Source organism: Meles meles, chromosome 4 (assembly GCF_922984935.1).
Source record: "Meles meles chromosome 4, mMelMel3.1 paternal haplotype, whole genome shotgun sequence".
Taxonomy (NCBI): Eukaryota; Metazoa; Chordata; class Mammalia; order Carnivora; family Mustelidae; genus Meles; species Meles meles.
In genome coordinates, this window is record NC_060069.1 from 164,480,824 (window position 1) to 164,497,009 (window position 16,186).

Below are 16,186 nucleotides of genomic sequence, written 5' to 3' on the forward strand. Positions count from 1 at the left end.
TGTGGGGTGTGCCGTGGGCGCAAACCCCCGCTGGCAGAGGTCTGGTGTGTAGACACCCCCCCCCCCCCCGCCCCGGACTCCTGGCACGTTTCACTGTATATGCAGCGTGGGGAGTGGCTCATCTTTGGGTCGGAGTTGTTACAGCTGAGTCTTTTTCGCCAGCGTCCTAAGCGTTCAGTGAGCTAAGTGTTCCCCGCTTCACGCTTCCCTCCGTAGCATTGTTTGAGCTGCAGTCTGCCTTCCCGTTCATCAGTGCCCCGTTCCAGCCTTCACGCACGTTCCGTTTGCACGGGGCACCTTCTTCTCTCCGTTTTGCTTGGAGTCTCCAGAGACCACCGGGACCTAGTGCCGGGCGCCTGTGGGTTGAGGGCTCAGTCCCCTGACACTGCCCCCCCGTCAGGAGCCGTTGGCAGTTACTGGGTCCCCGGGTTACCCACGGATCTCGTTCTGACTCGGCTTCGGCGTCTGGATCGTCCCCTGCCCATCACAGCCCTTTCAGGCTCAGTCGCTCAGGGAAACAGTGTCCTAATACCAGTGCCTTAGGACGGAGGCGAACGAGAGGACCATAGGGAAGAGAGGCGTAGGGCGAGGTGCCCGTGGTAGGCAGCTTCCACGCCCGCTCTGTCCTGCCCCCGTTCATTTCCCCACGTGAGCACCCGCCTGGCTGTTCTCCGAGGCCCACCATTTGGGAGTTTTTAGGGAAGCTCCGTAACACAGGCGTGTCTGATTGAATCACCGGCCATCAGTGACTAATCAGTGATTGAAGTCTGTCTCCATCCCTCGTCTTCAGAGGTTGCGGTGGAGCTGCAACCTCTATAATCTTGCTTTGATTTTCTGGGGACCAGCTTCCATCCTGAAGCCACCCAGAGGTCCTCAGCCACTTGTCATCTCATTAGCATACAAAAGACACGTGTGGTGCCTGAAATCCCAAGGGTTTTAGCAGCTGTGTGTCAGGAACAAGGGCCAGAGACCGCATACTTTTTAACATATTACACGTGTGCATAACATACAGTTGAATATCTTTTTTAAGGTTTTATTTATTTGAGAGAGGAAGCACAAGTCGGGGAGGCGAGGGAGAGCAGAGGGAGAGGCAGACTCCCTGCCGAGTGGGAGGCCCACCCCCAGCTCGATCCCAGGACCCCAAGATCATGACCTGAGCTGAAGGCGAGTGGTTGACTGAGCCACCCAGGAGCCCCTGCAGTTGAGTATTTTTAAAATCCTTTTGGACAAATCCTGCCTTTCAATTGGAGTATTTAGTTTGCTCACATTTCGTTTCGTTGTTGACCTGGTTGGAGCAGTGTCTCCGTCTTACTGTGTTCTGTGCGTGCGTCTGTTTTTCTTCTTGTTCCCTGTGTTCCTTCTTTCTTGCCTTTTGGATTATTTGAGTATTTATTTACTTGGATTATTTGGATTATTTTGGATTTATTTGTATTATTTTTAGAATTGGATTTGGATTTATGTGGATTATTTTTAGAATTGATTTTAATGTATCTGTTGATTTCTAAGGCCTGTTTCTTTGCGTCATGTGTTTAATGATTACTTTCGGGGCTAGACTCGTTCTCACAGTCTTCTCAGAGGTACACGGTTGCCGTGTCGGCTAGAAGGTGAGCTCCAGCTGCGTCTGTCGTCTGCTGTCTTCGTGCTACCACGCTGACAGGTGTTAAATCTGTCTTTGTGGTTAGATTCCACAGTAGAAGTTTTGCTTTGAACAATCATGGGTGCTTGATTAATTAAAAGGGAAAGTAGTCTTAGATTCACAACACTGAAGCGCTTTCTTGCCTCCGGAAGACAGGTGTTTCCATTTGGCCTCACTTTCCTTCAGCCTTTCTTGTTGTGCCTATCTTCTTCGCAAGTTTTCTTTGAGCTGAGAGTCTCTATTTTACCGTCTTTCTTGAAGAAATTTTTTTGGTACATATAGAAGGCAAGGTTTTTGTTCAGGATTTAAAGATGTTCACTTATGACCTTATTTCTGATAAGTTCGTGATCGCTGAAATCAGTCTTACCCTGAACGTAATGTGTCATTTTCTTTTGACTGCTGTTTTTCTCTTTATCTTTTATTCTCACTTTATTTTTTTAAAGATTTTATTTACTCATTTGACAGGCAGAGATCACAAGCAGGCAGAGAGGCAGGCAGAGAGAGAGGAGGAAGCAGGCTCCCTGCCGAGCAGAGAGCCCGATCCCAGGACCCTGGGATCATGACCTGACCCGAAGGCAAAGGTTTTAACCCACTGAGCCACCCAGGCGCCCCTGTTCTCAGTCATTTTACCATGGTGTGCCTACGTGTGATTTTCTTGGATATTTTTTCCTCTCATGAAATTCTTAAAATCGGTGCATAAAATTGATTCTGACATAGTTACCTAAAGAAATGAAACAAACCCTTACACACTGCTGAAAAGGTGGCCTGTTTAGTGACTTACAGAGTATTCTGTGTGTTTATGTGTTTTCCCAAATTTGAGAAATTTTTACCAACTATGTTCTTCAGGTTTTTATTTCTGCTCCATTCTCTCCTTTCTCTTGGGACTCCGTTCACATGGATGTTCTGTCTTTCGGTGTCCGAGGTTCTGTTCGTTTGATTTTTGTCTAGTCCGCTCCCTTCCTGTTGGTTCGATTCTGTTGGTCTTGCGGTTCATGCACTCTTGCTGGCTCTGATCTGCTTTTAAGTCCATCCAGTGATTTTTAAAATTTCAGATACTATGTTTTCTAGTTCTGGGATTTCTGTTCGGTTGTTTTTTTTTTTTTTTTTCCCGTATCCACTTCTTAAGAGCGTCTTTTGTCTTTGCCGTGATTTGCTGTTTTATTCATCATGAGCATGTTTTTCTTACGCCCGTAAGCACAGTTAGGGTATCTGCTTTTAAAATCTTCGTCTGCCATTCAACATTTGTGTCATTTTGGGGTTCTCCAGTGATTGTATTTTCTTTTTAGCATGGGTCATATTTCCTGCTTATTTGTATGTCAACTAATTTTGGATTGTATCCTGGACGTGAAGGAGACATTGTGGAGACTGGATTCTGTTACATACTGCTGAAGGGTATTGAGTTTGTTTTTCTTTTTAATTAAAAGATTTTATTTATTCATTTGACAGATCACAAGTAGGCAGAGAGGCAGGCAGAGAGAGGGGGAAGCAGGCTCCCTGCTGAGCAGAGAGCCCGACTCGGGGCTCGATCCCAGGACCCCGAGATCATGACATGAGCCGAAGGCAGAGGCTTAACCCACTGAGCCACCCAGGCACCCCTAGCGTGTTGAGTTTTTTTTGTTTTAGCAGAGAGCTAACTTGGCTGCATTCTGACTCCACATCACATCTCTGTGTTGGTCTGCTCTTGGCATCTGCCCACACGTGTGTGTGTCAGGAATCAGCCTGAGATGTGGGCTAGGGTTAATGCAGAGATTTTGCAGCCGTCTGTCTCTCTGGCTCTGTCCTAATGGGCACCTCTCACTTTCTACCTCCTGTGTTCTCACAAATGGGATTATAGGATTTCTGTGTGCATGGCACGGACAGGGAAATTGCCCATTGCCATTTCTTTCTTCTGGGTGTCCAACCCTCTGCACAATCTCTCTGCTTATAGGTGCTCTCTCAGGCCTTTGGGTAGTTTCTTATGTTTTTTCTCTAGCCTTTATAGCTGTTAACCCTCTGGGAGGGTTGGCCTGATTAGAGCTTCTCAGCCATCTCCAGAAGCATGACCCTAAACTTACTTTTATTAATTTGATTTTTTTTTTTTTTAAGCAAACTGTATACCCAGCATGGGGCTTGAACTCATGACTCTGAGATCAAGAGTTGCGTGCTCTACTAACAACCAGCCAGGTGCTGCTTTAATAACTTAACTTTTATTTATTTATTTATTAAAGATTTTATCTATTTACTTGACACAGAGAGATCACAAGTAGGCAGAGAGGCAGGCAGAGAGAGAGGAAGGGAAGCAGGCTCCCCGCTGAGCAGAGAGCCCAATGCGGGGCTTGATCCCAGGACCCTGAGACCATGACCTGAGCTGAAGGCAGAGGCTTAGCCCACTGAGCCACCCAGGCACCCCATACCTTAACTTTTAAATAAGAAGCTGAGGTCAGTCTTCAATACCGGTTTTACTTTTGTTTCTTTCTGATGATGTTTTGACGTTCACTGACCTCCTTTCCTTCCTTTTTTGAAAATTGAAATGTGGGGCGCCTGGGTGGCTCAGTGGGTTAAAGCCGCTGCCTTCGGCTCAGGTCATGATCTCAGGGTCCTGGGATCGAGTCCCGCGTCGGGCTCTCTGCTCCGCAGGGGGCCTGCTTCCTCCTCTCTCTCTCTGCCTGCCTCTCTGCCTACTTGTGATCTCTCTGTGTCAAATAAATAAAATAAAATCTTTAAAAAAAAAAGAAAATTGAAATGTTTGCCTACTATCAGCTTTGTGATTCACTTCCCTTTTCACAAGATCCTCTTAAAAGTTTAAATTTTAGTTTAAGTTTAAATTAGTTTGTTTAAATTAGTTTAAGTTTAATTCTTTGGACCAGGTTCCGTGGAGATCATGGAACACAGATGTGGCAAGGCCACAGACTTGAGCTCGTCGCAGCATTTGCTCTTCTCGGGCACTTCCGGTCTTTTTGCTGATGGGGGCTCTGCTCTGTCTGGGGTGGTTGGCCTCCCCTGGCGGAAGCCCTGTGACATGCCTGCCGCCGCCGCCGCCGGTCCTGGCACACGACGAAGGCCTCTGACGCTGTCTTGGTTTGCTGTGCACGTGTGCGTGTCTAAACTCCGTTAGTTTCGTCCCGGCCTGCCAGCTGCAGAGGAAGGACTGCTGGCTTTGGCGTCATTACTGCCAGTAATCTCCTTTAAAAAGTTTTTTTCTGTTTTACATGAGATTCTGCTCCCTGTAGGTAAAATGTAACTTGGTTGAAGATCACCAGGAGGAGCTGAAGAAAGCAAAGGAGAAATTGGAGCTGATGAAGCAAGAATTCAGAGACAAAGAAGCAGAATGGAAAGTGGCCAGTGAAATCCTAAAGAGAAAAGCCGAAGAGGAACTCGCACTGACGCTCCTGGACCTGCGAGAGCAAGCCGAAGCCGAGAAGCAGTCCGTGAAGACCAGGTTCGAGCTGCGGGAGCTGGAGATGAGGCAGCTTCAGGATCAGCAGGCCGCCCAGATCCGGGACCTGGAGGGGTCCTTGGTGGAGCAGCAGGGCCGCCTACGGCAGCTGGAGCTCGGCCTCGCGGGGGATGAGTGTCCACAGTGCGGCCGGGAGCCAGGAGCTCGTCTGGCTCCCGCAGACCAGGACGGGGAGCTCGCCACGCTCCGCCTGAAGGAGGACTGCGCCCTCCAGCTGATGCAGGCGCAGAACAGGTGGGCGGCGCTCAGAGCGGGTGTTAGCTGCCGGGCTGCCTGCCGCTTTCCCACCGGAGGCCTGACCCCGGCGTGCGCCGCACGGCATGGGAGGCCGGTCCCCTGGGCGACGTGCTGCGGGCTTTCAGCAGGGTGGGAAGGTCTGCAGGAAGGCAGGGCAGTGTGCGCAGTGTGCACGGAGGCCCGGACGCCTGGTCTTCACCCTGAAGCAGCAGCGGGGTCCAGCTGCCTGTCCCAACCCTGGGATGTGCGGGAACCAGCCAGAGACCGTGTCCGGATGCTCCTGGTGGAGTCTGTCCCTTGGTGGACGCTACTGTGCATGCTTCTTCCACGTCATTTTTGTTCTTTGCACATTGAAAAATTTCAAAAGCAGGAATTTAGACCTCGCTTACCAAAAGGCAGTTTGTCCCTATTAGTTCTTTGTATTTTTTAAACTTCAGATGTTTTTAAAAGTAAGTGATTTCCTCCTAAAACTTGCGCATATTTCCTTTAAAAGAGATTGAGAATGTAGTTTGGTTCTTTGCCTCTGTTCATGCCAGCTCTGCAAATCTGAGCTCTCGTGCATGGGGGTGATGGGGAGTCTTGGGGCCATCGGACTCGCCGCTGGGCTGCTTATTCTCCCGGGCCCGCGGCTGCTGCCATCGTGACCGAGGTGCAGGACTCAGGTTCAGATCTCGGCCCAGCCGGTGCAAGCTGGGTGGACGCAGGCGCTTTGCTCAGCCTCACAAACGCTTCCTGCTCGCCCCGGGTGGAGAGGGTGCGTGGGTGACGTGTGGGAGTGCTTCCAGAGGCCTGGCGGACGGCCGGCCCAGCAGAGCAGTAACCCGCGTCTTACCGCTCCTCGCGCGAGCGGACTGGGGCAAGTTACGCCCGTGTAGCGTGTGCCCAGTTGACACTGAGGCTTCTTCCCGTCCCTGGTGGGATCCTGGGTGCCTCGACGCGGGAGGGTCTGCTGGCCTGTGTCTCTGCCGGCCTCACCTGGGGCTCTTTCTCATCCGTGTCCCGTAACTCACCAGTTCTCCTGAGGTCTTTGGAGTGTTCTTTATGGCCCTGTGGGCTCCTACAGGGGACCCCGCTGCCCTTTCCCCGTGGCGGTCCTTCTCACCGCGTGTGGGCCGGCATGTCTGCTTCGGCGCGGATGCGGTGTCTTGCTGTGGTCCTGTGTCCCCACTTGAGTTTGTGAGCAGCTGTCCCTTGAGCTCCTCTGGCGTGGTGTGGCCCTCCCGTCCCGCTTGCTTCCGATGGTCCTCTTGGGCCGCGGAGGGCGGGGAAGAAGGAGCGGGGGATGGTCCAGCACAACAGCGACCTTGTGTTTCGTGTGGGAGGGGCGGGGGTGCTCTCCGACTGTTGTTCCCCGGCCCGTGTTCACTCTGCGTGTCCTCGCAGGTTCCTGAAGGAACGGAAGGAGATCACGGAGAAGTTCGCGGCCGAGCAAGACGCGCTCCTTCGGGAGGCCCAGGAGAAGCACGGCCGCGAGCTCCGGCTGCTGCAGGAGAGACACCAGCAGCATGTGCTGTCCCTGACGGCCGAGCTGGAGGCCGCGCGTCGCACCGAGCAGGAGGAGCTGAGGGCCTCCGTGGAGGGGGAGCAGCGGGCCCTGGCGCAGGCCCGTGAGGCTGAGCTGCAGGCAGGGCACGCAGCCGCGCTCCGGGCTCTGGAGGCCAGGCACTCGTCCCACCTGGACTCTCTGGAGTCGCGCCACCGGTCGGAGGTGCAGGCCCTGCGGGAGCAGCACCGGCGGGCTCTGGAGCAGCTGAGCGCAGAGCTAGAGAAGCAGCGGCAGCACAAGGACGCCTCTCGCCCCGCGGCGCCGCCTGGTGAGCGGGGCCAGGAGCTCCCACCCGCGGACGGTGTCCTGACAGCGCAGACGGACGCAGATCCAGGGGCCGCAGGGGACGCGTTGCTCTATCCCGAACCGGCTGCCGCGCAGCAGGTGAGGCCAGGCTCGGGCGGGTCTCGTCCTGCGGCCGCCGTGCCTGGGGGCTTCCTCGCAGGTGGCCGCGCGGTGGGCGCACAGGGGCATGGAGGGGCGGGTGGGGCTGCGTGCCAGGGGAGAATGTGTCCCTGCGCTCATGTCCCTGCGCTCGCTGTGCACCCAGGCGGATGGCGAGTGGGGGTGCTGGCCGCGCTCCCCGAGTCCTCGGGTGGGAAGTGCTCGTGTCTCCCGCCTGTCCCGGCCCCGGGGCTGAGGACGCACGTTGTCGTGCTTCACACACTCCGGGTGTTTCTGGGACGCGGTCGTGTCCCATTCTGTTGAGGTTACAGACCTGTCCGTGTTTCTGTGGGGCTTTTTATAAAGGACGCATCAGTCCCTTTTTCCTAACCATGAAATAAGGCCTGGAGCTGTCTGCGTCTCCCGGGTTGATGGTCTGTGTGCGCGGTTGTGTGTGGCCGTCGGCCAGTCGGTGAAATAACAGTTCAGCCGTTTCCTCTGCAGCGCCTGCCGCAGAATTACGGGAGATTACAAAAACAAAGGGAGGCGTAAAAATGAGGTTTGTCCCCATTGGTTTGGCTGAAAAGTTTGGGAATTGGCATTTTTCTTGAGATTTGGTTCTTGGACTCTTAAGTTGCCTTGAGTCTGGCCGCTCCGGGGGGGGTTTCTCATCTCCGGGGGAGGAGAAGACAGAGGAGGCAGGTGCGCAAGTCTGTGTCCTCAGGGTGGCTTGGAGAGACACAGCAGGACCCCTGCTGGGAGCCAGGGATGTGGTTGGTCAGTGACAAGGTCACGTGGATGGTCTCCTCTTCACACGGCTCCCACTCACCTTTCACTGAGAGAGGATGAAGCCCTTTCCATGTCACCCGCCATGTCCCCTTCACCCTCTCAGTGTCCCCCCAACCTTCTCAGCGTCTCCCCAGTGTCCCCTTCACCCTCTCAGTGTCCCCTTGGTGTTCTCCTGTGTCCTCTTAATCCTCCTGGTGTCCCCCCAGTGTCCTCTTAATCTTCTTATTGTCCCCCGTAGTGTCCCTTCAGCCTTCTCATTGTTTCCATAGTGTCCTTCACTGTCCCTTTCACCCTCTCAGTGTCCCCATAGTGTCCTCCAGTGTCCCCTTAGCCGTCTCGGTGTCCCCGTGGTGTCCCCTTAACCTTCTCAGTGTCCCCATAGTGTCCTCCCGTGTCCCCTTAGCCGTCTTGGTGTCCCCACAGTGCCCCCTTCCTCCCCGCAGTGCCCCCTTCGCCCCTGTGGTGTCCCCCAGGCCCCTCAGGCGCAGTGGCCATCACAGTGGGGTCAGGTGGCCTCCTGGCAGGTGCGTCACTGCAGAGAGGTTGGCGGCGGACCTGAGGCGGACAAGCAGCTGTCCCGTCAGCTCCGTCGTCGCTTGCGGTCCTTGGTAGCAGCAGGATGCCGTGGACTCCGTGAGGCTCGTGAGCAGGGTACGTGGGACAGTCCTCTGGGAGACGGCCCGCCCTGGCCTGGGTCTGGCGCGCTGCTGAGCTTGGCAGGCCGGGATCCGGTCCACGCGTGTGCCTGCGGGTCGGTGGTGGTCCCCGCGTGGGGACGGCGGCCGTCTTCTCACCTTGGAAAGATGAGGTCCGGTTGTTGCCTTTCTCCTGCGTCTCACGGGCTACGGCCCTGCCTCTGCGGACTGTGGTTGCCGATTCTCTCCTCCCGCCGCGTTGCTGTGTGTGGGGACACAGCCATGTGCTTGCTGGAGCCACGTGTCAGGTCTTGCTTGGGCCGAGCCTTTTCGTGTCTCTGTGTTGACTGCCGTCCGGGTGTCCCACAGCATTTTGTGAGTGTTTTTCCAGTCGGGCGAGTGAGTTCTTGCTCAAGCAAAAGATCCCTTTACTCTGCCACCGAGGAGGTGAGCATGAGATACTTTTTAACGGACCTTTGTTGTCTGGCTGGTTTCTCAGAAACAGCTGGACTTGTGGGAAGGTGGGAAGCCGTTTCTGACCCCATTTTAGCTTTTATTGGAGAACATTTCGACACGGGCAGGAGGAGGATAGTTGGGTGAGGCTCTCTCTGGCTGCGCAGGAGGGTCCGTGCGGGTCTTCGTGCCTCGGGGCCCCCCACCCGCCACGTATTTACAGCAAATCCCAGGCAGCGTGTATTTTCATCTACAGATACTTCACCATGTCTCTGCCAAGTGGTGTGTTTCTTCCCTGCAAGAGAATGTAACTGCCATCCGTTCTGACTTAAAAATGGTCAGGAATTGCTTGATACCATCCTATCTCCGGCCCGAGTTCCCGTCTCTTCCTGTGGTGGTTCAGTTCAGGGGCCACATGGGGCACGTGCTCAGAGTCTGTTTTTCCTGCCTGCTGTGACGCTGGCTGACCTGTCCGTACCGCTGCACAGGCCGTCCCATCGGGTGTTGGTGTGGACTCCTGGCTGTTCCCGCTGTGGCCTTCTCTCCGGCTCTGGCCCGCAGGCAGATCCCACAGAAAGCCTAACTGGGCGTTTTCCGGGCTGCCAGGAACATTGTCCCCAAAATAGCACGGACACCCTGTTCCTCCTCTGACAGGTTTTCTCTGGGCCACAAATATCTTTGCACCTGTTTGTAAAGCAGGGTCACTGCCCAGAAGAGTTATTTCATTCGCGCTTGTGAGCTAACTGGATTACTTTCCAGGTTACTTCCTTTTGGAGTTAGTTCTGAGGAAAGTTCTCTGAAACCGTAAGCTTGATTTCCTTTTCTTAGAGATGTGCGTCCCGTCGAACACTGTCCCTCTGGTGGTAGCACTCCGCAGAGTTCTGGGGCATAGGAGCAGACCACGGTTTGCCCAGTGTCAGTTGCTCAAGGCAGTTTCATCTTTTCTTCAATTAAAAAAATAATTCTACACATATAATTTTTGGAAACAGTAAGGTCATTTTAGATAGAGTTGGAATGTTCTAAATTCATTATCAGCTGAATTTATATTACCTTTTTTTTTTAAAGATTTTATTTATTTATTTGACGGACAGAGATCACGAGTAGGCAGAGAGGCAGACAGAGAGAGAGGAGGAAGCAGGCTCCCCGCTGAGCAGAGAGCCCGATGCGGGGCTCGATCCCAGGACCCTGACTGAGATCACGACCCGAGCTGAAGGCAGAGGCGTTAACCCACTGAGCCACCCAGGTGCCCCTAAATTATCTTTTTTAAAGATTTTATTACAGAAAGAGCAGGAGTGTGCACGGGGGTGCTGGGGGGTGTGGGGGGTGTGGGAGGGGAAGCAGGCTCCCTGCTGAGCAGGGAGCCCAATGCGGGGCTCGATCCCAGGACCCTGAGATCATGACCTGAGCCACCCTGGCTCCTGACCGTGTTGGTATTTTTTTGTGTAATACTACTTTTTTTTTTTTTCTGGGTATATCTGTCATGTTTTCTTAATGGTTAAAAAGACATATATGACATTTTTCTCCCGTGTCTTTAGAAAAAATGGTGAATAAACTTCAAAAAGCATCTTTTTCTTACATTGACCTTACTGTTTGGAACATGGAAGATTAAAAGGAGTTTTGCTCAAGGCTGGACATAGAAACGATGATCTGGGAGGAGGCCTTATGGATGGGGGTGGGGTTGCGTGAGTCAAAGGGGACTTGACTTGGAGCCTCTCCTGTCAGTTCGGGGGTATGGCCTGAGAATGCATCCCGCCGGACGTCCACAACCATCCCGCAGCCACTGGGCCTTCAGGGTCCAATAGCCGGATGCTGTCCTGCACCTTTCCTGCCTCACCAGACTCCTGAGTGTTTCCCGGAGACCATCCTGCCATGCGATGCTGCCATTTGGCCTTTGCCTCGGTTATGGCGATGGTGCACTTTTTCCGCAAGTTCCCGCTGTGGGCCTGGCGTGCACTGGGCAGGACAGGCATGAAGTGTGTCCGCTGCCCCCTTGTAGAGCCGTTCCTCATACGCACAGTGCACGTGGGATGGGCGCTTTTGTTTGCTACTGGCTTCGTTGCGTTTATGCTGTCTTGTCACGCTGCGTGTGTGTCGATGGTGACAAGTGATACGCTTAGCTTCCACCGTCTTTTAGCAAGTGCAGCTCTGCGCCGTGTGGCCGTGGGTCCCTCAGGCAGATGAGGGGCTGCACTCCCTGTGGCAGGGACGCTGAGGTCCAGAAGGACGAGGTGGCCAGAGAGAGGGGCATGGAGCCTGCTGATGACTGCTGCTGTGGTACCAGGTCCAGGTGCCCCAGGACTGGAGGGCGGGGGTTCCTCAAAGGCATGTGGGGGCGTGCGGAGCTTTTGGACTCCTACCCTGACCTCAGACCGAAGTTGGCTTCTAGGAAAGATTGTTGTCGGAAGAAAGTGATCTGTGGCTTAAAGTTTCCCAAGAACCATGTGTTTAATCCTCCTGCGCCTGCAGAAGAGAGTTTAACGGGCAGGGTGAGCCTACAGGGTCTGCCGGCGTGGGGAGGGACGCACCCCTGGGCCTGTACCAGGGTCCCAGGGCCCAGAGAGCTGTGATTTCCCTTTCCTGTCACGTTGTTAATCGTGACGACCCCGGGGAAAGAATTCTTAAGATGTCTTTGGTGCAAAAAGGTGGATTTTTTCAAGCACAGGGACAGGACCCCTGAGCAGGAAATGCTGCCCTGGGGTCCTGAGGAGTGGCCCGTTACGTGCTTCCAAGTTGGGAGGGGGCTCGAGATCGCGGGAGTCTCTAAGGAGTTTGGAAGCAGGGTTCCCAGGACCTTGGGGGGCTAGCTATTGTCACGAGACCCTTCAGGTGCATAACAGTGGGTCGTGTGCTTGGGGGGTGATGACCAACAGCTGTCTTGAGGGGTTTCGAGGTAAAGGAAGTTTCCAAAGGAATTTCTGTACGCCGAAGTAGACTTACAGGGTCCTGGCCGGGGAGCGGGGGTTAGGCTAGGACGGCCTTTTGCCCTCAGCAAAGTAATAACACGGAGGCAGTTGAGTCCCTAGAGGAAGGTCGCGTGCCTGTTTCAAGGACTTGTCAGTGGGCTGTAGGTAGTCAGGAAATTTAATTTTTTTCTGCCTTTGTTTCCCACATCAGTCCATTTCTCATGTGCTGGGGGTGAGGCGGGCGGTGGTTTCCTCTTCCTGGATGTCGATGGTTTTCTGCTTTCCCAGTGTCCTTCACCATGGCCGCAGGATTTCCTGAGGCGGCTCTTTTCGGGGGAAAGGCAGTATGGTTCCTATCCCTTGGCCTTGGCCCTGCCGGTCTGTGGTGCCTGTTGGCGTTCAGGTTTTCCCCTGTATTTACCCGCATTTTGTGGTTGTCACTCGCGGAATTCGCGGGCCTGGTCAACCCTGACTGCTCTCGGGGCCGCCGCTTCCTTCCTCGCTGCGAGTGGTGGGGCTCAGCCCCATCCTTCCCCTAGAAGGGGAATCGTGGCCTAAACACGTCATTAAAGTACTTCGGAAACTTGGAAACGTGTGATGACTTGGAATGTGCACTTGATGCTTCTTTTTTTTTTTATTAACACAGAATGTGTTACTGTTTCGGGGGCGCAGGTCTGTGACCCATCAGTCTCACGCAGTTCACAGCTCACCGTAGCACCTGCCCTCCCCAGTGTCCCTCACCCAGCCACCCGTCCCCCCACACCCCTCCCCTCCCCTCGCAGTCTGTTTCCAGAGATTAAGAGTCTCTTAGGGTTTGTCTCCCTCTCTGGTTACATCGTCTTTCATTTTTCCCTCCCTTCCCCTATGATCCCTGCCTTGTTTCTCAGATTTTTCATGTCAGCGAGTTTTGATGCTTCTTTTTAAAGGTTTTGGAGTTAAATTTATTTCAGGAGACAAAGTTTATAGGAATAATTTATGTTATCTCTGTAACTTGAAAGTATAATTTTAGGGGTGCCTGGGTGGCTCAGTGGGTTAGAGCCTCTGCCTTCAGCTCAGGTCATGGTCCCGGGGTCGTGGGATCGAGCCCTGCATCGGGCTCTCTGCTCAGCAGAGAGCCTGTCTCTCTCTCTCTCTCTCTCTCTCTGCCTGCCCCTCTGCCTACTTGTGACCTCTCTCTGTCAAATGAATAAATAAAATCTTAAAAAAAAAATAAAGTATAATTTTAGTGTTGTGCCACGCATGTCCTGTTTTCTGATGGTTGTGATCGAGGGGAGAATCCAGAGCCTACACAGTGGTCCGGAGTGTTCCAGGAGCCGTAGCCTGACTCCTGTGTGTCGTCACAGTGAAAATACGTGGCACAAAGGGGATCCAGGGTGGACGGGGCTGTGCATGTGCGGAAGAGCTCAGTGCCGACTCTTCCTCCTCGTTCACGTGGGCACCCTGGCTCCTGCAGTGGCTGGGGCCAGCGCTCAGCTCTTCTGGCCGAGCTGAAGGGAAGGAGAGGAGGCAGGAGACTGGCTGCACAGGAGCCGGTCAGAAGCCTTGGCGGAGCAGCAGGTCACACAGCCGGGGGGGTGCAGGGGTGAAGAGGGATCTGTGTTACTGCTCCCCTTTCCCGGCTGCAAAATCAACGAGAAATTTTACTCTTAAGTCGACGGTGATCTGCGAAGTGAAAAGAAATATTTGCATTGTGTTAGACTTTTTAGGCAACTTTTTCATTCATTTTTTTCTGTTTGAATAGGATGGTTATCATACCTTTTCCACTAGGAAATTACCACCGAATATTTTAAATCTGAGAAAGTTTGGGTCTTCTTGCTTTGGTGACCCAGAAGCCACATCACCACTCTTCTTGCTTCCATAGTCTGTTGTCTGGAGCAAAGTGCAGGGTGCGTGAACTCTCAAACACCTACTCGGAGGAGTTTCATGTAGCTTTGTTTTAGTTTTCTGCTTTATTTTTATTTTTAAAAATTTTTTTTAAAGATTTTATTTATTTGACAGACAGAGATCACAAGTAGGCACAGAAGCAGGCAGAGAGAAGGAAGCAGGCTCCCTGCTGAGCAGAGAGCCCGATGCGGGACTCGATCCCAGGACCCTGGGACCACGACCCGAGCCGAAGGCAGAGGCTTTAACCCACTGAGCCACCCAGGCGTCCATTTTAGTTTTTAACAAGAACGCTATTGAGATAGAATTTCCATGCTGTAAAAATCACTCTTGTTAAGTAGACGTTTCAGTGGACTTCAGTGGATTCACCATGTGGCACAGCTGTCCCTGTTCTGTCACTGCTTCCAGAACATTCGCCTCTGCACAGAGAACTCCCCGGCCCCCAGCCCCCTCCTCTGTCTCCAGCCCAGGCAGCACCAGTCTTCTGTTGTGTGGGTTTGCCTCTGCTGGGCCTTGTGGACGCGGAGTCATACAGTAAGTGCCTTTTGTGTCTGGTGTCTTTGACTTGGCCCGGCGTTTCCTAGGTCCCAGGTGCTGGAGCGTGTTCCAGTGCTTGCTGTTTGCTTTTCAGGTGTCTCTTATCTCTTGTTTTTCTAATTTTCCATTACTGCCTTCTTTTCATTTCAGTTTCCTTGGTGTTTATTTTTCTATATATTTTTTACTTCTTTTCTTAGTGCCTGCCCTGGGGATTACAGTGAACCCTTTATAATGTGTAGATCAGATTAGTACCATCTTAATTTTAATAGTTTATGGATCTCTTCTCCTTTGTAGCTTCATTCCCTTCTCCGTCCCTAATACCGTCAAACAAACTACAGTTATCTACAATTTATGCTCATTGATTTATTGAGTTTCTTCTAAATTGGATAGAAGAAAAAAAAGGACCACAATTAGGTTTATCTTGTCTTTCTGTTTCCTCGTTCAGTCACCTTTACCACATTGTTCATTTCTTTGTGTGGTTTCAAGGTCATGCCCGGTGTCCTTTCACTTAGGCCTGAGGATACCCTTCAGTATATCTTCAGGGCAACCCTATTAGTAGTGAATTCTCTCACTTTTCATTTCCCTGGGAATGTTTTAATTTCTCTCTCATTTTGGAAAGACAATTTCCTGGATGTCTAATTCTTGGTTAAGTCTTTTCCTGTCAGCTCTGATGATAGCACCCTGCTGCCTTTGGGCCTCTGCGGTCTGAGAAGCTAGCTAGCGGTTGACCTCCTGCTGGGGATGGCTTGTGTTGAGTCACTTTTCTTGCTGCTTTCAAGATTTTTTTTTATTGTGTTAGTCACCATACAGTACGTCATTCGTTTGTGATGTAGTGTTCCATGATTCATTGCTCGTGTGTTAACCCCCAGTGCCCCCGCAGTATTTGCCCTCCTTAATACCCATCTCCGGGCTTACCCCCCACAAACCCTCAGTTTGATTCCCAGAGTCCATAATCTCTCATTGTGCGTCTCCCCCTCTGATTTCCCCCCAGTCACTTTTCACTTCTCCTAATATCCTCCGTGTTATTCCTTATGCTCCACAAATACATGAAACCATATGATAACTGACTTTTTCTGCTTGACGTATTTCATCAGGATAATCTCAAGTCCTGTCCATGTTGATACAAAAGTTGGGTACTCATCCTTTCTGATGGAGGCATAATACTCCATTGTCTATATGGACCACATCTTCCTTATCCATTCATCCGTTGAAGGGCATCTTGACTCTCTCCACAGTTTGGCGACCGTGGACATTGCTGCTATGAACACTGGGGTACAGGTGGCCCTTCTTTTTGCTACATCTGTATCTTTGGGGTAAATACCCAGTAGTGCAATTGCAGGGTCATAGGGAGGCTCTATTTTTAATTTCTTGAGGAGTCTCCACACTGTTCTCCAAAGTGGTTGCACCAACTTGCATTCCCACCAACAGTGGGAGAGGGTTCCCCTTTCTCCACATCCCCTCCAACACTTATTGTTTCTTGCCTTGTTAATTTTGGCCATTCTAACTTGTATAAGGTGGTATCTCACTGTGGTTTTAATTTGAATCTCCCTGATGACTAGTGATGATGAACATTTTTTCATGTGTCTGATACCCATTTGTATGTCTTCATTGGAGAAGTATCTGTTCATATCTTCTGCCCATTTTTTTTTGATATGATTATCTGTTTTGTGTGTGTTGAGTTTGAGGAGTTCTTTATAGATCCTGGATATCAGCCCTTTGTCTGTACTGTCATTTATGAATATCTTCTCC

The 16,186-nt window shown here is 52.1% G+C and overlaps 1 protein-coding gene across 10 annotated transcripts in view; it reads left to right on the top strand.

Moving 5' to 3' along the window:
* Positions 1 to 16,186, top strand: part of PCNT (pericentrin) — a 119,439-nt gene that overhangs the window by 28,301 nt on the left and 74,952 nt on the right. For all 10 annotated transcript variants that reach the window (XM_046002472.1, XM_046002474.1, XM_046002479.1 and 7 more), the window contains exons 14-15: positions 4,846 to 5,306; positions 6,693 to 7,239. In XM_046002472.1, the coding sequence (XP_045858428.1) occupies positions 4,846 to 5,306; positions 6,693 to 7,239 (1,008 nt within the window). The remainder of the gene's footprint in view (positions 1 to 4,845; positions 5,307 to 6,692; positions 7,240 to 16,186) is intronic.